At 37.9% G+C, this 25,399-nt stretch overlaps 1 protein-coding gene across 49 annotated transcripts in view; it reads right to left on the bottom strand.

Annotated features, from left to right (window-relative positions):
• The window catches only part of PTPRD (protein tyrosine phosphatase receptor type D), a 1,767,834-nt gene that overhangs the window by 108,565 nt on the left and 1,633,870 nt on the right, over positions 1–25,399 (bottom strand). For 25 of the 49 annotated variants that reach the window (XM_078384988.1, XM_078384990.1, XM_078384987.1 and 22 more), the window contains 6 exons: positions 22,767–22,976; positions 20,749–20,909; positions 17,152–17,166; positions 16,374–16,486; positions 4,088–4,207; positions 1,910–2,007 (listed from right to left, as the gene is read on the bottom strand). In XM_078384988.1, coding sequence (XP_078241114.1) covers positions 1,910–2,007; positions 4,088–4,207; positions 16,374–16,486; positions 17,152–17,166; positions 20,749–20,909; positions 22,767–22,976 — 717 coding nt within the window. The remainder of the gene's footprint in view (positions 1–1,909; positions 2,008–4,087; positions 4,208–16,373; positions 16,487–17,151; positions 17,167–20,748; positions 20,910–22,766; positions 22,977–25,399) is intronic. The other 24 variants (XM_078385007.1, XM_078385008.1, XM_078385009.1 and 21 more) reach the window with 5 other exon arrangements.

Raw genomic sequence — 25,399 nt, 5'->3', positions numbered from 1 at the left:
GAAATCAACCCTGAGTGCTCACTGGAAGGACAGATCCTGAAGCTGAGGCTCCAATACTTTGGCCATCTCATGAGAAGAGAAGACTTCCTGGAAAAGCCCCTGATGTTGGTAAAGTGTGAAGGCAAGAGGAGAAGGGGATGACAGAGGATGAGATTATTGGACAGTGTCATCGAAGCTACCAGCATGAATTTGACCAAACTCTGGGAGGCAGTGGAAGACAGGAGGGCCTGGCGTGCTCTGGTCCATGGGGTCACAAAGAGTCGGGCATGACTAAACAATTAAACAACAACAAATAACTATTCTGGCAGTATGCGCCTTGCTTATTTGGGAGAAATCTCCCACCTGTTTTTGATGATAAACCCTACTGTCCTTTACAAGGGACAGTAATAGTTTATGGCATCTAATGCCATAAACTATTGGATTGCTTCATCTACAACATATGACATGAGAGTGAACTCTGTGCTTTTCTGCATCTTGGGAGTTATAATCCACGGAATATTAAAAGGGTATTTCATAAACACTTCCTATTATGTTACTATTAGAACCCACAACTCATACATTATTGATAGATGAAGTAATAATGACTTGATGCTGTTACAGTCTACAGCTATACTTAACAAAATCCTTAATCTATGAAAAATGTACTCATTGAGCCAACAGATTTTCTAGAATAATTCTCACACAAGGTAATGAAAAGAGCACAGATTTATATTAGTCAGTTTCATGAATACTATTTTTTTTAAAAAAAGAAGCCCCATAGGTTATTAAATAAAATTATGACATAGAAGTATTAATTTTCTTCTCTATATTTCTATTCAAAATGATGCATGACACAGATTCCATCTGCATTACATTAAACTGAATTTTCTCCTTCACACATAAAATCGAACCTACTGCTGGTAAGGGGATCTAATATTGCATCACCTCCTATTTCCTATCCTCTAGACCACTGGTTCTTAACCTTGGGTTACTCAGGAGTTTTGGACTGCAACTCCCAGAAGCCTTCACCACCAACTGTGCTGGCTGGGGTTTCTGGGAGTTGCAGTTCAAAAACATCCGAGTAACAAAGGTTAAGAACCACTGCTCTAGATGTTTAAACAGCCTGAACATAGTCTCTTATCAGAGATATCTGTCATTAAATGCCCAGGTTTTTGATGTCTACTAACTGCACAAGTGCACCTAACAGCAAAATATTTCCAAGTAAATTATAGCCATGCTGGCCAGAAGATTCTGAAAGTTATAATTCAAAAAAAGTAAAATTTCCAAACTCTATAAATTCCAGGTATTATCATACAGTAGAACATCTTGTCATCCTGCCACTGTTTTCCTTTCCTTTCATCCCTTTACTGATTTTTATGGCAACCTTTCAACTGGTTACTATGGCTCTTTCTCCCTAATGAAAAAGAGATAAACACATATATAAACAGACAGATGTTTTCACAGAAAACCTCCCTTAGAGCTGTGTTTATACTCCTTGTACTATGAAATGGAATATTAAAACCAGCTAGTCAGTTTTTCTAAAATTGACTTTTAGTCAACTTCTCTATCAAAAGAGAATATCAGTTCTGTAACAGGTTGTTCTAAAATACATTTAAAATTTAGAAGATGTTTCGAATATTGTGAATAATGAAGATTCTAGTCCTAAGCAGTCCTCTATATGTTTATTTAGTAGTAATTTCACTATGTTTGATTGGGCTTACTTTCAAATAAGAGTGTTTAGGATTGCTGTCTTGCTTACTTGGACATAAACCAGATTAAATTATTTGACAGAAGGTTATTTCTGTGTATGGGTCTGTAGCTTAAGTCATATATCATCTACTACTTACATTAGAACTGGTTCATTAATGTAATTACTCTATTGCAAATGGTCAGCAAATCAATCTGTAGGGGGGTAAAGGAGGGGAATTACCTCATATTCTTGAGAAAATTTCAAATTGTCATTAGCCTTCAGCCTTTCAATATGATCCGCAAGTTCCAAAATAGGTATTGGGGGATGGCTAGCCATACCTGTTGAAGGAGAGAGAAATGACAGCAGCATTGAGATATAATAAAAGGAAGGGATCTGAAACCCAGACTTAGAAAATACAGCAGTCAGAATGGCTATAAATGTGTAAATAGTAAAGATGTTGTAAGGTGACAGAAGCAGGCAGATAATTTAAGTCACTCAAAGCAAAACATGCTCTAGAGAAATGAGCTTTGAAGCCAAATCACTAAAAAAAAATAAAATAATAAAAATAAAAATCACCAAGCATATTCCCAAAGTTAATATTCCTAGTATTAAAAAAGAAAAAAAGTTATTATGCCAAGACTTAATGAGGTTAGCTAGGTGGGAAAAATGAGACAGTTAGACTTGATATTGAACTCTGCCTTGAGTAATGAATCTTAATGTCATATCAAACCCCTTTTCTTCCACTGTATGAAATGGAAAAGTTATTGGGACGTAGGTGAACAGAAGGTGAACTAGGGGCAAGGAGAAGCCATTCAGAGAAGCCTAAAGGGATAGAGTACTGACAGAAAAGTAAAGTGACTTATGAGTGAAGCTAACTTGGCGAATGAAGGTTACCAGGGTAACCAGAGACAAGTGATGCAGCAAAAAGAAAGTATAAAAATAAAGGAAGAAAAAGTTATTAACAAAATAAACTAAAAACAAAACAAACAGAAATAGCTTGATGCCTAAAACATGATGATTGTGTCTCGTTGACTGAACAACCGGCTAATATGAGTTGACTAAATAAGACAGAGAAATATCTAAGGATTTTAACACATAAAAGAAAATACATTGTCTAAAGTTTAGGACAGTCACATGCAGTCATGGATTGCCAGAATAACATGCATTGCTGCTTACAGACAACAGTCAATAAAGACAAGATTAGACATCAGACATTTTGAGCTTCAAAAATGTTTTCACTAGTAGCAGATTGTAGAGACAGGGGTTGTACAGACTCAGAACTGTTGAATACAAACATCTGGCTTACCCTGGAATCTCAGAGAAAAGATCTCAACCCCGTCCCTTATCAACCCCCAGACATTACCTACAATCTACTTCAGGTGTAAACATCTTTGTCTACCAATGGAAAAATAGTGAATGCAGACAAGGCATAGGGAACAAATGGGGAAGAGACTGGGTAAAGGATACTGTAAGGGGGAAGGAGAGACAGAGGGGAAAAGAGGAAATGTGGGGTCAACTAGCATGGTCTGCCAGCTGAAGATTTTAGCAAATCCATGCTTTGTGGATTTATAATGATTTTTTTCCAACCAATCAATTATGGATGGCTTTCCACCCAGGAAAATATTCTCCATTATTTAAACATATATAGAATTAAATAGCTTGTTGCAGGGACAGACACAGTTGGCTAGAATATTTTAACTAGCAAACCCCATGATGTGTAGAAATTATAGAAGAAAATCATGATAACTGGAGGAGGGAGAAATGGAGGGGGGCTCAATCTGAAAGCCACGTATTCCACTGTTTCACCATCATTAATTTGAAGGGTATGCTCTAACACAGCTAGTGTGCAATTTTTGCAGCAAAACTTCACCTGGCAGGACCAGGATGTGACAATACTCCTAATCCACAATAATGACTGTGCTATAGTTTTACCTAGCTTAATAAAGTCCATACGAAGGACCAGCAGCATATCATTCAAATATTGTTTGTGGCATACAAAATAACTGCATAGTATTGTGTAGCCAAAATAATTACATACACAATAGGGTTTTTTTGATCATGTCATCTACATAATTATTTTGCAGTATCAAATGAATGTGAAAAAGCTTCCACAAACTGGGAGCTACTTCTCAGAAGAGAAAGCTACCATAGTTTGTTTTTTTTAATCGAAGTTGGTCACTCCTATTTGATTATGGCAACATTTAAGCTGTTTACAGAGTAGCCATCCAATGTACTTGATCCTTATCTAGATTGAGCCACCCAGTGAAAAGTACTGTATAGAAGTAAAAAAAAAAAAAAGGAAACAGAGAAAAAAAAATACAAGAATATGCTAGGTCTATTCAGAAATGGAGGTTGAATGATGTAACATCTAAAACAGTGATTGAACAGAGAAAATAATAGAGACAAAGATGTTTAGACCTTTTCGAGCGAATCGTGGGAGAGAGTTATTATCATATAAGGACTGAGTGGTAGTTTGGCTAGAGAGGGAAGACACAGAGCCAATCAGGGAGGCGTAGGGGACTGAATTACTGCTCAAAGCTGTAAAAAGTAAAGCCAGTTGGAAACGGGAAATAAATTAGTAACAACAGCAGAAGACCATCATATTCAATCAGTTTTCACAAATGACAAATGTATCATTTTGCATGCACAATCTTTTGGCTGTTTAGCACTGCTATGAATAGGTGGAATGTTCAGAACACCTTAAAATATCCATATATTGAACTACATACAGCAACTGCTTTGACCAGCTTACTAGAGAATCGGATTTCAATACAGCATTATTTAAATATTATATTAAAAACAGAAATCAGAAATACATGAGCTCCTATCGTGTTTAGGCTCCTATTCGTGTTTACTGAAAAGTAAGCTACGCTGTCTCAAATGGGGTTCCCTGCCAGGAAAATGTGTAGAGGGTTGCAGCAATCAAGCTCCTTTTCTCTGTGGGTTTGACTACTTGTACTGATGAATCTATATTAAAATAGGATTCCAGCCCAGCAGTTTCAGCATTTATATTTATCAGCATCCTTCTGCAGTCAAATGCTTGAAGCTCTTCAAAAGGTGGCATAAAATCTTTTTTTAGCAGAAGGGATATAAAACTCAACAACTTATAGAATTAACCATCTGGTGATCATTACAGTGTAGCATTCTTAATGTTGTGACTAATACAAATTGAGCGCCTTTCAAAAACCTTCATTGCAACCTCAGGAAAAACAATAATTATATATGTTTTGGGTTTTTTAGAAGTCTCCTAAGCAATATCACCCCCTTGCCACCCCAGAATAAAGTCCTGCTCCTTCATTATTTCTGAAATGTAACACTCACAGATAAATATTACGGTTGATACAAAAATATTGTTCTTTTTAAAGTGTACATATTAAGTGCAAATAATGTATATTCCTTTGCATATTTATACTATCATGGATTCCATGTCTGCACAGGACATGTCTGTAAACATGGAAGACTAATCAAAATAATGAAGAGGTTTTTTAATGAATGTAGCCATTTTTTAAAAATAAACACTGCATGCTTCTTTGTGTCCAAGTAACATTATGTAACAACATATATGAATACAAAATAAATAGGAAAAGCTCCCTATATAGTAAGGACACAAGAGAAATGCATGCTATTGACTCCTCTTTTCCCTCCCATGTTGAAAGAGAGATGGAGGAAAAGCAATTAAACCAAACAAAAATGTACAACTATGTGGAGCCAAGAGCAACAAAACATGCACAAATACTCCAGATCTCATGGCAACCGTCCCTATGGTTCAGTCAGATACACCAGAAACCTATCACAAGATGACTATGACATTCTCTCCTACATAAATTAAACCATGGTATTTGTACATATTAGAGGTAGGGTTTTAATTATGTAATGCATATAAAGGAGCTTGTACAGCAGTGCCAACGCACAGTGGTGAGAACTGGCAAACTTATTCCCATTGGTGAAAGACGGATGAAACATGTACTGCAGATTAGTCCAATACTGACACTCATTCAGCTCCCACTGAGTCATAAAACAAAACAAAAGAAAACTGATTACATTGTCATGTTTGTGCTGAATATAGTGTTCCTCTCTTCACATTTTACAATGTTCACAGATATCTCCTGGTGAACATTTTAAAATATGAAAGAGGAAGGAAATATTGCAAAGCTATAATTAGCCACAGCTCTCTGTCATAGATGCACTACTACACCTTATAGACACACAGTCTTATGAGTGCAATCAGACGGTGATTCAGGTCACTTTTTGGAGCACCCAGGGCATTATCTGGTTTCATCTGGTTTCCAGCAACCAAACAATATTCAGGAAGTGATGCATAAGCCTGACCCTCCTCCTTGCCCAATTTGGACCTTTTTGGTCCAGCATCAGGGCTGCTCTCTCTTTTTTTGTGCTGAGCTGGAGAAACCAGGACCAGATTGCCTGTGGACAGAGGGTGGCTTTAAAGGGTTGCTTTAAAGATCACACCCAGCAAAGTGACCCTTTCCGGTGCAATTCAAGTTGACATTTTACAGCCATGTCATCACATCCACAGAGTCACATTTCTAAAAGCTGGCCAAGACAAATACTAAACAAAAGTGGAAATGAAGATACTGCACTTGAACAGGAACTACAGTGGTGCCTCGAACGTCCCTACTTACAAAAATTTAGAGTTACAAAAAGCTCCGGCCGCAAAATATTGCTTCGACTTGCTGCCAGAGCTTCGAGTTACGGATGGAAAAAAACACGGGGGAGGTGGGGAAAGCGCAACATTTGAACTTTTAGTTAACTATTGGCCAGTGAAGAAGCTGCTTGTCTGCTACCTTGATCGTCCCAGAGGTTAGAGAGTGGATAGGGAGAGTCTTCAGACTGCCTGGTACTGTACTGTACAGACTGTATTTTTTGGCTCTTTTTTAATTTTTGATTTTTTGATTTTTGACTTTCTTTTTTAAAACAGAGAGACTGCCTGTTCTGGGAGAGTACACTGTATTTACTGTACTGTACAGGGGTTTTTGCAGCTAGGTGGGGGTGTTATGTTTCTGTGCTCTGATGTGTCTTGCAGTGTGGACTTAAAATGTGAAAAGTAGACTGTAATATTAAATTAAAATAAAATGTAAAAATTAGACTGTAATTTTAAAATGTAAACTTTATTTATTTATTTATTTATTTATTTATTTATTCATTCATTCATTCATTCATTCATTCATTCATTCATTCATTCATTCATTCTGTGGCCCCTAGGGCTTGTGTACTGTGACCTCTCTTTAGTTTTAAAATGTTTGTGTTTAAAATGTGGCTCCAAAGTCTGTTTTAAAATCAGAAAATATTATCTGAGGGGCTGTGGTGCTTGTTGATGCAGGCAGGCTTTAAAATTGAATTTACTGTAGACTCAAGTCTCTCCCCCCCCCCCCCATTGTCTTCTCGAAATAAGAATCAAAAACAGCCGGAACAGATTAATCAGTTTTCAATGCATTCTTATGGGGAATGGTGCTTCGACTTACAAAAGTTTGAGTTGCAGCCACCGTTCCAATACGGATTAATTTCGTAAGTCGAGGCACCACTGTAACTTTTTGTGGAAAGATTCGCATACAGTTTTGGATTTCTTATTTTAAATGATCAGAAATGGAAATCTAGTTTCAACTCAAGAGAAATATTTCATCATAACACAGCAAGCAGCTAAAATATAATTTATAGATGCAATTTCCATACTTCTGTGTTCTGTGTTCTGTAATCTTTAATGGCATTTACAAGTTACAACAACACAAGCAAAATAAGAAAAGTAAAATTACACAGATTTCACAAATTAGGAGCGAGAAGCAGGGGACAATTTCAAAATTGCAGATAAGAAACCTGCAATAGCAGCGGTCAGGGCATTACATTTATCGCTCATGAAAATAGAAAGAATTGACACAGAAGAATTGGAAAAATAAGAGATCCAAGGTTCAAGAAAAAATTTTTGGAGGTGGGAATGAGCAGGGCATTGAAACAGTATATGAACCAGGGTGTCAGGCGTCTCTAAGCAAAAAAAAAAAAAAAAAAAAAAAAAAAAAAGTCTTTTTTCACGAGGGATATTGAGAAATCAACCGGCATGAGTGGCCGAAGGAAAAATGTTAAAATGGGCTAACATAAAAGCTCTTCTTAGATGTGGATTTACTAGGGAGTGGTAATATTTGGGAGAGTGATCCTGAGATGGAAAATATCCAACAGAAAGAGGGAAACATACAGGGTTAAGGTTATTGCATAGGTGATTGAATTCAGCGTGACAGAGCTTGTCCTTGATTATGGAATAAGCCCTAGTGAGATTCATATCTACCAAGGATTCCAGGGATATGTGAAGAGAAAAGAGTTTCTTTTCAATAAACTGGAACCAAGAAAAGGAGTAGGAATCGCACAATAAATCATATATCAGGGATCCAGAATGTGAATTTAAAAAAAGATGGAGCCAAAATATAAATGTAAGTAACCAGGCAGTTGTGGGAGGTAGGTGATTCTAATTCTAATTCTAAAGAAATAGTAGAAAGCCAAATTGAGTTAGGAACTCCTAATATTCTGCGAAAAAACATTGCTGCAACTTGATCAATATCCAAATTAGCCGAGTGTATCCATATAGGCAGCATATACAGCATATACAGCAAATGAGAAAGAATCTTAGACTGAAAAATCTGAATGGCTGCTGGAATATATTGGTTTCCGGAAGAATAATGAAATTTAGAAATAGCTTTTAATTGTGGAGAAATTGAAGAAATGGCAGCTTTTTAATGAAATGTCCAGCTGAGTTTGTGATGAATATGAAGACCCAGATACTTATAAGAGTGTACTTGACGGTAGGAAGAAGATCCTATTATCCAAGATGTAGGGGACCAAGAGCGGGGAAAAAACTAAATTTGGGTTTTATTAGGGTTAATGGATAGATCATTAAGATCACAGAAATCCTGGAATTTAAGTAAAGTGGGACGAAGACCTGATTTAGTACGAGACATCAGCACTGTATCATCAGCATACAGGAGTACAGTGGGGTCTCGACTTACGAACTTAATCCGTATTGGAAGGCAGTTCTCAGGTCGAAAAGTTCTTAAATCGAATCTGCATTTCCCATAGGAATGCATTGAAAACCATTTAATCTGTATCTGCTCTTTTTGTCCATAGAAACGAATGGGAAGCTGCTATTCCGCCTTCTGCCACTAGAGGGGGATATTTTTCTTTTTTCTTTTAACCTAAGATGACTTAAATTTTAAAAAAAGGGAAAAGAAGAGTTTGTAACTCGAATCTAAGTTCGAGGAGATTGGCTAAAAATAAATTAAATAATAAAGGGGCCAAAATACAACCTTGGCGAACACCTTTGAAAATTGGAATTTTTTCGGTGAGAGTGTTGGAATCTGGTAAACAAACCTGACAGAAATTATGGGAATGCAATTGGCAGAGCATAAATAGCAGGCGTGGATCAATACTCCAGTTGGAAAGTTTTTTCCATAGTAGATCTCTGTCGACAGAGTCAAATGCCCCTCAGAGGTCCACAAAGGCAACAAAAAGTTTGGTTTTGTTGTAGATTGCATATTTTTCAGCAAGGAAAGTCAGCAAAAAGATATGATCCAGAGTGGACGCTCCGGCATGAAAGCCTATCTCTTCCTTACCAGGAAGATCCTTGTCAGCAGTCCATGTGGAGAGTTTTTTCTTTTTTATGAATAGGTATAAGTATGGATGATAACCAGGAGTTTGGAAAACAACGAGAGTGATTTATCAAAATAAAAAGAGTAGCTAAGGGCTCTGCCCACCAGTGAGGGTTTATGGTCAAGATCTCATTAAAAATGAGATCGGGGCCAGGAGCTTTGCCTGGCTTAAGTGAAATAATGAGTTCAAGGATCTCTTCAGGGGTGACTGGGGAAGGTCTTGTGATATGTTGACTGAAGAAGAACATGAGGACATGATGGAAAAATTTTTAGTAAAATAATCAGTCCAGGTAACAGAGGAAACAGAATTGGATGGCTTAAAAGATGGAGAGTTAGCCCGAGACACCAGAGACCAAAAAGCCTTTTGATCATGAGATAGGATTGCTTGATGAAGTTGGGACCCTTTTTGATGGGCAAACCAATGTCTTTTCTCATCGAACAAGGCACGGCCTGCCTAACACAAATGAAAATACAATTTTAAAAGTGATGGAGTGGGTTGTTGACTTCTGTGTTGTGAGGCTCTCTTGTTCCTTTAACAGAGGCAGTGCACAACTGGCTTCAGAAGTGCTCAAGTTAAGACTATTCCTCATTTAGCAACTTCTCAAAATAGCTGTTGGGAAAAGGCAGATTGAAAATAATAGGGTTGCTTTTAAGCTACTTTGGATGGATAACTAGCATTTCAGTTTAAGGTTATTTATCTTTATATATTTCAAATATATTTTTATGACAGTTGGGAATAAGCCTCTCAAATGATCCCAATTTTTTCCTAGTTAATTTATACAACACTTCAAAACACGAAACATTTGATGCTTCAATCAAAATGTTCAAGGGGTCAGTTTCAAGGCGCCTCTTAATCTGATTTCCATAAAGACAGAGGCATCTGGAGCTTGGTAGCTATGGAGATTCATTCAGTCTTCCCGTCATTTTTACCTTTCACCTAAAGCACAGTGATTTTTTTTTTTTAGTATAGGGTTGTGGAAACTTCTTCATCCAGAGCAGTCATTCTCAACCTTTTTTTGCCATGGCCCTTCTAGTTTCTCAGGTTTCAGGGCCACCCTGTCAAACAAGGAACGCCTTTGGCTCCATGTAAACAAGGATACAACACAAACAGATGAATCTGTGCACCCCTTCAAATATGTCAGGGCCCCCCAGGGGGGCCATATGGCCCTTGATTGAGAATGCTGATGGAGAAGAGAGACTGCCATCTGAGAAACCTCCAGGGGGCTGCACTTACAGGTAGACAGAAAATGCACACACACACACACCACCCCTATGCACCATACAGACAGACTCCCATATACACTCCTACCATCTATGCACTGAGCACCTTGTGTTTTGCCAGAGGTGTACCAGCAAAAATGCTCTTCTCTGAAGAATCCTTGCTCGAAGCTGGCATGGCCTCAGTGGAGTATAATGTTTGGTTCACTAGTCATAGCTGTTCCTGCATTTGAACACTCTTGACAACAAAAGTCTATTCTTCTGTTTTGACTATTGTAAAGTGGGACTTCCCCTGAGGTTGGTTCAGACTGGCACCTGGCATTGAATGCTGATGTCCATGTATTGATGATTAGGGCAGCAAGATACAGGCAAGTTACATCAATTTTAAAATCCTTACACTGGCTGCCTGTGAGTCATTGTGTCCAATTCAACACATCAGTTCTCATGTAAAGCCCCAAATGGCTTCAGGCTCAAGGAACTAAAGAAAAGTCCACCCTCCTCCATATCAACCAACCTGGAATTTAAGAACAAGGAAGCAGACTCAACTTCCTTGAAGTATGGCGTTCTTGGTGATAGTGCCCTGGCTAGGAAAACTCTCTCTAAATGAAAATTTGGTTGTCTGTTGCAGTTGTTTAGATGCTTGTGGGAAACAATACTGGTTTGAACCAGATTTGTAGCATAGACAAGTGCCTTAGCAGGGGTGTAAATTGTCATATTTTCTTTCAAACAGGGGCAAGAGGATGAGGAATTGTAAAACTACCCTCTTTGCCTTGTTGGAAAGCGGGATATTTTGTGGAGTACAGTCTTTTTTGTTCTTGACAAGAGAATGAGAACAATATTATTTTTGCACAAACTGAATGAAACTGCAAATAATGCTTCAATGCAAATAAAACTTTAATATGAATATTCAACTTTGGCAAAATGATGATGGCTATTGGGTTGTTACAAGATTGAAGGGGCTTCTTGTGTCTGATTTGTTACAGCATTGAAGGGGGTACTTGTGTCTGTTTTAACAATCAGGCAGCTGTTCTGTTCTGGCTGCACATTTGTGTGCTTTGCTTCTTGAACAGGAAGGACTAGTTTTGTAAAGTGACAATCTGTAGAAATTATAGAAACAGCAATGAGACAAAAAAAAAAAAACCCATGCTTTGTTTTGCTCTTGCCTAGAAGTGAAAAATCTCTTGGGGCTTTAAAACTCCTCACTCAGGCTTCTCAAGCCAAAAGAACCTATGTTAGCAAAGACAAAGAAGCAAGTACTGTATTAAGAAGTATTCTTTACAGACCTATTTTTACTTCTTATTTCTCTAATTTTTTGCATATGAGTTTACTGTGTTTTGTTATAAATTGAGGTATGAATAGTGTCTGTGCATTGTACTGTGCTTATAAAGGATGTTAACTGCCTTGGCTATATTCTGAGGGAGGAAGATAAACATACTAGAATGACATCAGCAATTATTATTTCCTCCCTTGGCAAAATTCAAGAAAGTAAATTCTAACGAAACAAATAAAAGTTTGTTGGAAAACAAGCAGATTTTTGCAAGTTCCACAAACCATTTTTAAACTAAACTGTGGCTCACCGTAGCTTTACATCTCAAGAATCCTTTATACAATCAACAACGATCCTTTACAGATTACTGTAACATTTTCTATGTAAGGCTACCCTTGAAGTCAGTATGGAAACTTCAGCAGGTTCAAAATGTGGCTGCCAGACTGATTACAGGTACCAGCAGATTGAACACATGGTATGCTTTCATTGGCTCCCTGTTAGTTCCTGTGCCCAATTCAAGGTGCTGGCCCTTAGCAGTTTAGGACAGTGGTGGCGAACCTTTTGGGGCTCACGTGCCCAAAATGGGGGGGGGGGGACAGCGGGTGGTGTGCCGCTGCTGTGATAGCGGTGGTGACGGACCTGGAAGACCGGAACTGGAAGTGGTGGTTTAAGGAGGAATCATGCCGACAGACCCGGAGGACCCGTAAGTGGCGGTGGAAGGGAGAATCCCAGTTGCAGCTGCCTCATGAGGTTTGGCTGCGTGGGGGGGTTGGGGGGCAGGGGGAGTAGCGACCTGTGGCTCGCGTGCCAGAAGAAAGGGCTCTGCGTGCCAGCTGTGGCACACGTGCCATAGGTTTGCCACCACTGGTTTAGAACCTTGATATTTGTTGGAATGTCTCTTTCACAAAATAGCTGCCCATCTAACCTGCTCCTTGCAGTCCTTGATGTTAAAAACTGTGACATCTAAGGTGATCAAAATAGCTAACACCAGGACCCATGCTTTCTTGATCATAGCACCTTCCCTTTGGAATAAGCTTCCCACAGAGCTTTCTCCATTTTTCAGAAATTAATAAAAACAAAATTATATAAAAACTGTTTCTTACTAGCGTTTAACCATTGACTTTAAATTTAGGTTTATTTAGCTAGTTAACAGGATTATACTGCATTTATTGCATTCAGTGATTTTTCTATTTTGAAGATGTTTCTTGTTCTTTCTCTTCAGCTTCTTGTGATTATGTTTGCATCTTACACCGAAGCACAGACCTTGTGTTACACATTATTATTAAAGCATACTGATTGCTCTTAAATAGTAGTTTATTAGCCATTTCCCACAAGATCTTCTTTCAGGGACTTCCGGCCTGTGGTTTTGCATGTAGCAACTTAGAGTTGGGGGAAATTGAAGGAACTTGCTATGTTCCTTACCAGCTTGAAAGGGGGAGAGGGAATGAAAAGTGAGAACATGAACAAGACTCACTACAATAAAGAGTTGCCGGGATTCTAGTCTGACCCTGAAGCCTCCTTGGGTACATCCAATGCTTTTCCCAAAGACTTTGTTGCATTTTTAATTTTTATTTTTTTTACTTTTCTTTTTCACTCCTCCTTTACATGTTTTCATCATTGTTTCATATTCCCAGAGGGGAAGAAAAATGTTAAGTCCACATTTTAGTCTGAAGCAAAGTTATGGCCTAAACATGGCGGTACAATGCATTCTGAATTATTTCATGAGAAATAATTTTAAGAATGTGGCATGAAGGAACTGCACAAGTGTTGTACTGCATGTTCACAGAACTGTGGAACTCTGCATCTACGTGCTAAGATCAGCTAATATATTTAGCTCTTTATTTCCAACTATTCTTGCTTGCCTTTTTCATGGAAACAATTTAATGGTGCTATGAGAGATAAAAAAAAAGTTAACCTTGAAAGGAAATAAATATTTTTACTTGGAGCGTGGAAGCAATGAGTTACATATAATAGGTTATGTGTAATTCATTCCTTTTCCCAGTGATTAGTGGTTATCATAATGTAACTAGGGATAAGTCTATTACTTTTGCGGTGCAAATTCTGTTTTTATAGTTGCTAGGGTGTGGACTCACTAAATGGTAGAGGAAGAATTATGTGGTTTAAGTGCTGGCTTAATATTTTAGTTACTTCTAAGAAGTGGGAAAATAAAGAGCTACTTTTTTTCAAAACTACAACCATAAGGTTATTTATTTATTTATTTATTTATTTATTGGACTTATATACCGCCCCATAGCGCTACAAGCACTCTTTGGGCGGTTTACAATTTAATTATGCAGGCTACACATTGCGCTCCCCCCAGCAAGCTGGGTACTCATTTTACCGACCTCAGAAGGATGGAAGGCTGAGTCAACCTTGAGCCGGCTATCTGGGATTTGAACCCCAGGTCGTGAGCACAGTTTTAGCTGCAGTACAGCGTTTTAACCACTGTGCCACGAGGCTCTTCTAAGTAACAACAGTGGTGCCTTGCAGGATAAAAAACTCGCAAGACAAATGGTTTTGGCAATGGGGTTGATGACTCGCAAGACAAATGTTCCTATGGCCATACTTCACAAGACAAATGTTTTCCGTTTTTTGGTTCCTGCCTCATGTTTGCTGATTTTTAATGTTTTTCTATGATGTTTAAAAAGTTAAAAGTTTTTTGACTGAAATTTTTGAAATCATCTGCACAATATGTATGGCTTTAAATAGCACTTAATTCACCCTTTGTAAACCAAATTTGACTTTGTTGTGACTTTTTTTGCCCATAGGAATGCATTAATTAGATTTCAATACATTCCCCCGGGAAAAACGCATTTCACAAGATAACATTAACTGCGGAATGAATTAAATTCATCTTGTGAGGCACCACTGAACTTGGAAAAACTGCTGCAACTCCTTCTGCTTTTAAGTAGCATTCCAAGCTCTGCTACTGGGAAAATGCCCAACTACTCAGATGTACAAGTTTTGAAAGGTAATATTATCTACACCACTTTGTTTAACCAATATTCTTAGGGCAAATTAACACATTGTTGTGTATCTCTGGATATCTCTTCAATCAGTGGCTAAAATCCTGTTGCACAACTTTAAGTGCACACTAAGCATGATGACATCAGCCACAGCTGTGTCACGAGCAAGAAAAAGCTTCCTAGAGCCCCCTTCCCACCATGTTTCTAGAAATCTACTTCATCTTGGGATGGGTTTTGGGAGCCACAGAAGAGGAGGGGGAATGATTTAAAGCTGATCAATTGTTGAAACCTGTGGTGGCAATTTTCTGGCTTTAAATAATTCGCTTCCCATTTTGAGGCTCCCAAAGGCTGTCCTAGAACAAAGGAGATCCTTAGGGATTACTGAAACCGGGGGAGGGGGCTGTGTTCCAAGGAAGCTTTTATTACCCTGAAACAGCAGAGTTCCACCAACAGCATTTCAGCCAGTATTATGTTTTCTTATGGTGGTTACCAACCTTGGATAACCCAGGTGTTCTAACACTGCAGCCCCGAGAAACCGTGGCCAGCACAGCTAGTGGCAAAGGCTTCTGGGAGTTGCAGTCCAAAAACAAATGGGTTACCCAATGTTGGGAACCACTGCTTTATTAGATCCATGATGGTTGTTGCATGTTATACCATGGGGTGATGAAAATGCATGAGTGACCTACCTCTCAAAACCAGAACTAGAATGGCTTCAGATTGGTTCTTGATAGACTGTTATTTAGGTTTGTTTTTTTACAACAACAAAAATATAGAAAGCATTACATATACTATGCTATTTCTATAGCTAGGCCAATGCATAACACAGACTGCCCTTTAATGAAGCTTATGTTCTTCACCCATTGTTTTATTTGCTCTTAAGTTCCTTTCTTGATTTTCCTCCTTACCCCTGTTTCCACCCCCACCCCCGCTCCTCAGTTAAGCATTGCACTGGCTCCACCATAAAACATGGTTAAAATTAATCAGCTCTCCATCTGGGTTCAAATCTTGATTAAGATAAGATCCAGTCTTTGGATATAAGACATAGAGGGGTCAAAGGAAGGAAGCACAGGATTGCCTCTAATTAATTACATGCAGGATGTGTTGTTACTTCAACACTGCCACACTGCTGAGGATTTTTTTTAAAACAAGAACAAATAAAACAACCACTTAAAAAGGAATACAATTAATTTGATACCACTAACTGATATGAAAATAATTGGAATGATGTATAACTTCTAAAACTCACAGGACAAAATCCAATTTTAAGTCTCAGTTAGAGTAGACCCACTGAATCAATGGATCTCATGTAAGTATTGATTTAACAAGTCCCATTAATCCAGTGTGACTAGTCTAGCTAGGATTGAAAAATGGATTTAGCTTCAGATAGCTGCTAGTTTTTGAATAACATTAAAACCACTCGCAGCTCCATGAGTGTCCTTAAACATATGCTCTCTAGTCAATTAATTATCTAAATAGGAAACAGACTGTAAGTTGAATTAAATTCAGTATTCTGGTATTTTATAGCTCACATATAATATAGAAGAGTTAGATATGCAATTGGAATGATGCAATAAACAGAACTAAAATTGGGATGTTTTGTATCTTACCTGGAGTTTGAAAATTAAGGCGCCGTAGCTCTACTGGATCTGTGGGATGATGGGAAGGAATCTCCTTGCTATTGGGTATGCTGCTTTTTCTAGAGTCCGTCTCTGCCCTTTTCCTACATGGAAAAAGTAAACATACTCATTAAAAAGATTAACTGAGACGTTATTTATCAATCTACAGAAACATATGTAGATACGTCCATTTTTTCTGTCTACAACTCTGTATTTTAAAGCTCCAAATAGGACACCAAATACTGTAAATCTATGAAAAATAATACAACATTTAAAATAGATTAGCCTGAATATAAAAACATACTGCTTGGAACTAACGTGAAGCTATATATGAGAAATCTTCATGCAGTTAATGCCTGCAGTCATTACTAAAATGATGGATTTGCTTGAAGGAAGCAGCCCAGTCAAAAGATTAAAAGCCATGTTGGAAGTTAAGTGCTAAAGTTTCACTGATTTCAGTGAGGTTTAGGTATGCCTTACTTTCTCTGAAATGAGTGCAATAGATGCAATCCCAAGGCATGAGGAACTTCCTTAGAAAATTGGATATTTCCCATGTTGAAATGTTGAAAGCTGTTTTCACTGTTAGCCATCCGGCGGGACCATTACACTTTGGAGTATATTTACATGCACCTTCATTTCTTATACATCTGGCCAAATTCATGTGGATGAGATTTTCAGACAGAATGCTTGCCAATCAAGAAAGACTTTCTCTATTTTGTTTTCTCATCTCCCCTTTCCAAAGAGAGAGAGAGAGAGAGATTGCTCTCACCTGTCGGGTTTACTACTCCATTATTATGCAGCAGAGAAGGAAGAAAAACAGTTAAATGTTAGTTGGGGAGTGGCAAACAGTGTAAGAAAAAAAAAATACAATTAGGACAGAATAGCTTATTCAAAGCAGAAAGTAACAGCCATAAAAACACAATACATACCCAAAAGGAAGCACTGTGTGGCTCAAGAAACCAAAGCTACCTTGTGATTAGCCTTGTTTAGGATGGAAATGGTATCAAAATCATTCTCTCTTCAAACCTCTCCTAAAAATAAGTACTATGATCTCCTGCATTTCAGGAGGCATGATCTGCTGAATCCACACATTTTTATCACTTGTAAGAAACGATGTCTGCATTTTTGGACACAATGATAGCTAAAATACATTCTTATAGAAAAACTAACGCTAAACATATGAGATACAGCAATAGAGCCACAGCATTTCCCCTTCCCCCTTTTGTTATCCGGGGAGCAAAGAGCCTCTAATCAGTTATAAGAGAAGGTAATAAATTAGAAGAAATGTTGCATAAATGGGAATTAGTACAGATGGAGAAAAATGTCACTGAGACCATGTAGCTTAAATGTTTCCCTAGTCTAAAAATACAGCATCTATATCTGTTTCTCCTTATTTCCATTTTTCATTTTAAGATGGAATGCTACAAAGATTTTATTGTTCTCATGAACAATATTTCTTAATAGCACAATCAAAAAGCTTTGATGCTATCTACATCTCAATTTTGCTCTTCTTTTTACCTCTTCAAAATACAACATGCCTTCATTTTTTATCCTACTAGGAATATATTAGTTCCTCTAGTTCTAAGCTGAAGTGCTTTTACTTCATCCAGTTCTCATGTCTGAGATTTTTTTTGAGATAACTGACTTCCACAATTTAAGAGCCAATACATACGGATGAAAATAAACACATTTAAAAATAACTGTCATAAGTAATACTCCTTATACAAGTAACAGGCAAAAGGAGCTTGTATAACACTATGTGTCACTTTTGAACTGGAAGTTACCATCCTGGGATGGGGACATACTGTAAGTCATGGGACTCGCTGTCATCTTGGACTTAAGTCTCATTGGCATCTTGACTTGAACTTAACTCAGGTTTTCTTTAAAAAATGACTAGAACTCGACTCGTAACTCGGAAATCACCCCCTCCTTTTTTGGGGGGGGGAAGCTTGTTGTTAATAGGGACTTGGACTTCAGGCTCCAGACTTGGTACAAAAGACTTGGACTTGGGATTTGGACTCAACAACTTACCAACATTCCTTCAGTAATACTTGGGAAGCTGATTTGGTGGTGGGAACTATAATTCCCCAAATAACGCAATTAGCATGTCTACCGGTCAGGCAAAGTGGGAGATGTAGTCCAAAAAAGCTTTTTCTAAGTTCTACAGAGGCAGTACTTCAAAGTCAGACATTTGTGCTAACGAACTTATTTGTAAACTACTGTATGTTGTGTCTTCTTTGTGTGTAACTCAAAGCTGAGAACAGACAATTAATAATGTGTTTAAATGAGCACTAGGTTACCAAAACTAATGTCTGAACTTCTCCTTATTTTGTATTTTTTATAATATCCACAAAGTATTTTATTTGATTAATCAGTGAAATTCAAGCCATATCTAGGCTATAGATTCATGTTTGTTTCATTTTTTGCATTTGTATTTCACATACAAATGTGCCATTTCCTCTCTCACCAAATACCCTTGCCAAATCTTAGAAATTGCTGTCCACTGAAGCATTGGTAATTTGCTGCTGTATTAGCCTTCCTCTTTGTATTTGTAAACAAAAGAAGTATGAGAATGACATCCTAAGTTTCCCATGCTTTCTTCTTCAAAGGAAGAGCAACACTTCAGCATTGCTGCTTGAACTTCTCCCAGCTCAGATGTGTTATCACAAATTTTCATCATGAGACACATTTTTGCTGGCAGTAACTGAGAGTGTGGATTTATCTCAAATATACTTGAATATGTAAACAAGTATATGCCTATTTATAGAACATTTTCTTATCAATTACACTGAAGAAGCCTCATGGTGCAGTGGTTAAACTGCTGTACTGCAGCCAAAACTCTGCTCATGATCTGGGTTCAATCCCAGGTAGCTGGCTCGAAGTTCGCTCAGCCTTCCATTCTTCCAAGGCTGGTAAACTGAATACCCAGCTTGCTTGGGGGGCAGTGTGTAGCTTTCATAATTAAACTGTAAACTGCCTAGAGAGTGCTTTAAGTGTGATGGGGTGGTATATAAGCAGCACACCTAGCTTCCCCCCCTTTTTTTTTGCTTTACTTGACACATTCAGTACTGGTTCTTCTCTCCTGTCATGACTGTTTTGGAAACACGTACTCTATACTGCAGCAAACTGCACAATGACATTTAACAATGAATCTATGTGTTGTTATGTGTCTCAAAGCTGAGATTCCCCCCTCTGCCCAAATTTCCAAAGCAGCTATTCACTTAACCTAGCTATCTTTTTTTTTAAAGGGCAAATTTCCACTATCTGATTTCAATTAGCACTTCATCACTAAGTGACAGAGGAAAGGATGATGTAAACATTTTAAAAATAGTATGTGTCAAAATTTTAGCCACCTAGTGCTAAGATTCAGGCCCCTAGCTGCGTTAACTGATGGCATGGACACTCAATCTGTGTAACACAGTAAAGATGATTTATCTGTTAAACTGCACAGATTTACAAAATGCAATCCATTCACTATGGCTGCAATCCTACACTCACTGTACAGGAAGCCTCACTGAACTTTATATGAGACTCATTTCCAAGTAAACATATGTAGCATTCTGCTGTATACTGTATTTGTAAAAGCATAATCAAAACACATAGGGGCTGTGCCTTAACAATCAGACAAAGCGAATAGCTTCTTATTCCAAGATAAAATCCCAGAATAAATAAAACCATAACTCAACAAAAGAAATTACTAAAACCTTTCTTCATTTCCTTTTGCCTTAAACTGTATTAAAGTGGTAGAACCACTTGTGGTGTAAAGTTCTGAAGACACCATTTGTTTATGGCACCTGACAGGATCAGAACTAGCTGGAGATTTTTCGATGCTTGAGGAAAAAAAAGATAAAAGAGTGCCCACCCTTGCATTCAGCAGATGGATGCTAATCCGAATGGCAGCTCAGTTTTACTTCAGTACAGCTAATGGTATTACATCCTCTGTTGCACCTGAACACAGCAAGGTAGTACCCATACTTCTGTTTTCCAACACATCACTGCTGCCTGTCCTCAGGCTCCAGCATCCACTGAGGAACCAGCCTCATTTTGTCAAAGCAGAATGAGGTAGTACACTTATACTGCCGATGGGGGTAAATTCAGTGTTGGAAAATTATTGATTACCTTTTTCCAGCATTTTTGATAGCAATGCAAAGGAACTTTTCAGGCCACGGAGAATACTAAATCTGACAAGGCACCCCACTTCTGATTAGGAAGGTTGACAATGTCACATTTTTGTGTGTTCTAGGACCAACTTTAGGAATTAGGAAGACATAGATAAGAACATTTTTTTAAAAAACTTGGAAGACATCATGACACAGTAAAAGCATTAAAGCCTGCCCTTATTTTGTAAACTATTTTGTAAAGTTACCTTTTATAAAGCAGTATGGCTATAACAATACAGATGATAAACACAACGGCAAGAACTGGTCCTACAACCCAAATCAACCCTTCTTCTTCCTCTGTGATTGGTTGGGGATTAAGATCCACTGACACAACTGTTTCAGAATATGGGCTGGTTGCATACATGGTCTAGAGGGAAATAAAATTCTTAGTAGTGTAGCAGCAAAGTGTAAAAATAAAGTTCTATCTTCCTGTAAATTTGAGCTGGAGGTATTGAGCTTTCCCCCCCTTTTCAGGCTCAAAGCTTTTACTTTTATTATCATATTTGCAGCAGTTTCAAGAACAAAGTAGGAGATACCTGACACATATGTTGTCTGACTCAACTGCAAATGTAAATGTAGGAAAAACAAAACCTCCTCTATGCAGTTAACTAAACGACACTTTCAGAAAGAGCCATCAGGAAACACACCTTTGACTAGAATTAAGTAAACTCAATAGACTTTGGCCTGCATACTGCCCCACCCCCATACCAGGTTTGGAAGCCAGTTAGAAAGATAGCAAACAACTTATTTGTTAAAATGTTAATGTCAGCTGCTAGACTTTCCCACATATGCCTGCTTAATATTTTTTTTAAAATTCTAATATATGCTGTAAAAACAACTCAAGCATAGAAGGAACATAAGAAAGAGATGAATTACATCAGAGTAAAACCATAGCTCATTATTTAGATTACTTCAGGAATTCTCCTTTTTAAAATATTATTTTCTAACTCTGCAACATTTCACTGATAAAGTCACTAGCAAATTACTAAAATTAAAGTAGCTAGCTGTGCATGTCCTCAATTAACTTCTCCCCCCCCCCCCCCAAAGATGCTTAGCAGTGAGCAACATTAAGGAACATGTCTCAAGGCAAGAAAGAATCTTCTTTTAAAGGCAAGATAAGATACCACTATAAAGTTCATGCTTCAGGAACATAAATCTGAGATTTCAAAAAGCAAAGCATATAACTTGCACTGGATAGAAACAGGGTTGATTGGGATGATGGTGTCAATTGTAGATGTTCATCAGTAAAGTCAATCATACAGCTAGACTCTATACAGTGGACCCTCGACTTACGGAATTAATCCATATTGGAATGGTGGCTGTAGGTCGAAAAGTCTGTAGGTCGAGTCTCCATTGACCTACAATGCAGTGAAAACCGATTAATCCCGTAATCGGCCCTTTTTGTTCCATTTTTGTTCCATTTTGGTTTTTTCTGGCTGTAGGTCGATTCTCCGGCTGCAAGTCGAACCTAAATTTTGCGGCCAGAGAAGTCTGTAACTCGAAAAGTCTGTAAGCCGAGCCATCTTTAAGTCCAGGGTTCACTGTATCAGTCTAGTATTTAAAATGCAATGCAATACAAATGCACACAATGCAATGCAATACAAATGCACAATCCTTTTCTGTAGGTCCATAGAGAGCCAAAGTGGTATAGTGGATAGAATACTGGACTAGGACTTGGGAGTTCTGGGTTCAAATTTCCATTTGGTTATGAAACTCCATGGTGACCCTGGGCTAGGCACACTTGCTCAGCCTGACCAGCTTGACAGGGTTCTTGCATTGACAAAGCTGATGGGGACAGCTATCTATGCTCACTGGAGGAAAGGTGGGAATTAAATCTATAAATAATCCATACTCCTTAGAATTGTGTGTGTTTGTATGTGACTGCATATTTGTAATGCACACACACTGAAATAAACTCATCAACATTGCATCAATATGAGAAGCCAAAGAGAGCCTAGAAGCAACAGCCATGGTGGATTTGGCTGCCCCACCATGTGCTGAAATGACCCAGATCGCTGGGGACCTTTAACATCTATGCAGGGAGACTTCTAACTCAGAGAAGCCACTTCAATTCAGTAAGGGATGTTTACAATGCATCGTTTTGCACACGATATGGCCAGAAGGTGGCTAGAAAAAGCATGGCATAGAAAGAAATGTTGCAGAGAGTACAGAGGAGTACATATTAGGAACAAATCCACAACTTAAGAACCTGCAGTCAACTTACAGATTCTGAGTGTTCCATAACAGCTAAAACAAATACAACATATTCCTGGCCGTTTTGGAGCTGCTTGTTTTCAAAACCACCATACAGTTTCTTATCCCCCAGGGTGAACTCAGTAGGAAGAACTTCAAAGTGTGCTGCGATATATGGCTTTAAATCTGCTTCTCTCCCCAAACGAATGCTTCTGCGTTTCCGTGCTATCTCCTTAAGTAGCTTTAGGGCAGGAAAGAAGAAAAGAAGAAGAAAAGAGAGAAAAGATAACTGTAAACAAAATTAATACAATTTACTGGCAAAGTCGCTGATTCAAAAATGAGTTTATAGGAACTAGAAAAAAAGAATTTATTCTCATTCAGTCACAACCACCAGTTACAATGAAGGTGCAATCATATATTTACTTCCTTACCTGTAAGTAAGCCCCATTAAACCTTATATGGTTTACTTCTGAGTAGACATGGCTAGGGGTGTGCTGTAAGCTTCATTACTGCTTATTCCAAACAAATAGTATCCTCTAGCACCAGATCAGAAACACACTTCAGTTTTTTAATAGATACCATGGTCCATCAGACTTGGAAGCTACTTAAAAGATGGTTTGTTGCTTAAAATATATGGGGACGACATCCACAGGAGAAAAAAAATCTACATTTGCAGATATTAATTTATATATCTGAACAGAAACTTAAAAATAATTACTAGGATTATTTACATTTCATAGAAGGCAATGCCAGCCAATTAATTTCTCAGCCAAATCAAAAACAAAATAAATTCAATTAAATTGCACCTCAATTTAGATCATTCCATATCATTAGTTCCTCTTTACTTATAATTAATTTGCAATTGTATTTTTAAAAATATAAGATAAATGGCCAGTAGGTCTAAAAAAAAAACCCTCCACACTCACAGAAATATATACACACCCCTGCTCCAGAAAAAAGTTCCGAAACTTCTTAGAATGCTAATCAAGACACAAGTCTAGGACACTCTAAACAGATTTTCCAATTCTTGGACTTATCCCATTTAAGATTCAAATATTTTCCATTCAGTTTATTAAACACTCTCCTATCAAACATTATTATTTCCACAAACCAAAATCTAGATAACATCCACCAGTGGACAAATCTATTAGGAGAAGAACAAAATGCTGGTTGGGTGGAACAAGGTAAGATGGGTTGAGGGTAGAATAGAGAAGGTAGAGAAAAAGGGGGCTGAGAGGATTACTTGGAAAGAAGGCAGAGGAGGAAGTAGACAGGTTAATGATGGAGATCACTCAGTGGGTGAAACAAGAAATGGGAAACAAGCAATGGAGGGAATCTGGAAAGGCTCAGTGGAAGAGGCAGAAAAAAGAGAGTAATGGAAGAAGGAGCTCTCTCCTGTCGTGGCTCTCTCAGACTGTTAGTTAAAGCAAAACTAAAATACATATTTTTTAAAATTCACAAAGCAAAATTCCTAAGCTATATATATGATGATGAAGATACTGTTTTTTAAACAAAGGCTTAAATCCAGGCCAATATTCATGAAAGCATGAGGATTCCCACTCCCAGCTTCTGCAGCCCTCTCTAGCTGCTGAAAATTTGCTCCAGAGCAGATTTTCAGGAGATTTGAGAGAGGGCTGCAAAAGGAAGGGAAACTGGATTCTAATCCTGCTAATGTGGAAGTCTGGAATCTGCAAGGATTTGAATCCAATTCTTTCTGGCTGAAATATGAAACAACTAACAAAAACAGAAACTGATTCCTTACACTGCAACTTCCAAAATCTAAATGATTTCTTTACATTGCCTTTTTTTATTCATTTTGCTGTGATCAATAATTTCACCTACACCAAATACTTGCTGAATGAAAGAGAAACATGTGTGCTCCATTGTTGCTGTTCTTGTTATTTTTCTAGGAACTAAAGAAATACTAACATCACTTGGTTAGATAGCACTCAGTAATTTCCTGCCTGAGAACTCTGGAAAGTGTTTCTGCTGTTTCCAATTTTTCCCACCTGATTCTTGTATTATAATTTCATCCTGAGTCCTTAGAAGCAGCAAGTACTGAATGACTAACAACAATGAACATAATTCTCTAGGTGCTGAAAGAGTATTCAGAAAAATGAAAAGTTGTAGCAGGTGCAAAATAGTCTTTGGGTCACACTGGAATGAACCCTTTTTATTTATTTATTATTTATTTATTTAATTTATATGCCGCCCACTCTACCCAAAGGTCTCTGGGCGGCTTACAACAATTGAGATAAATGTCTGCTGTGATTTTTCCCTGGAGGTCTATACAGTTCAACAGGACTCTTAGGGAGAAGTTCAGGCTTCAATGACTTGACAGGAACACAACTGTGGATGAGTTTCCTTCAGACAAAGAGAACTAATGCAGTGCAGAAGTATTTGTTCCTTACTAAAATTCTTGGAAGGAGGGGGAAGGAGATGAATGATGCTGATGGGAATTAATCTATGGTAGCTTCCACCATCATATGGTATGGGCTGATGACTGGTTTCCATGTTATCTGCCCCAGAGAAATTACTGACACAGATTACTTCTTTTTTGGCAATCATTTTATTATGTACCTTTCAATCCTGCCACCTTTTGAAAGCTTGAGGGCGCCACTTGTGTAATCTACCCAAGCAGATGAGAACTATTGGCTCTTATGG

Source organism: Pogona vitticeps, chromosome 2 (assembly GCF_051106095.1).
Source record: "Pogona vitticeps strain Pit_001003342236 chromosome 2, PviZW2.1, whole genome shotgun sequence".
Taxonomy (NCBI): domain Eukaryota; kingdom Metazoa; phylum Chordata; class Lepidosauria; order Squamata; family Agamidae; genus Pogona; species Pogona vitticeps.
Note: the sequence above shows the minus strand (reverse complement) of the source record. Positions and strands in the feature narration are given on the sequence as shown.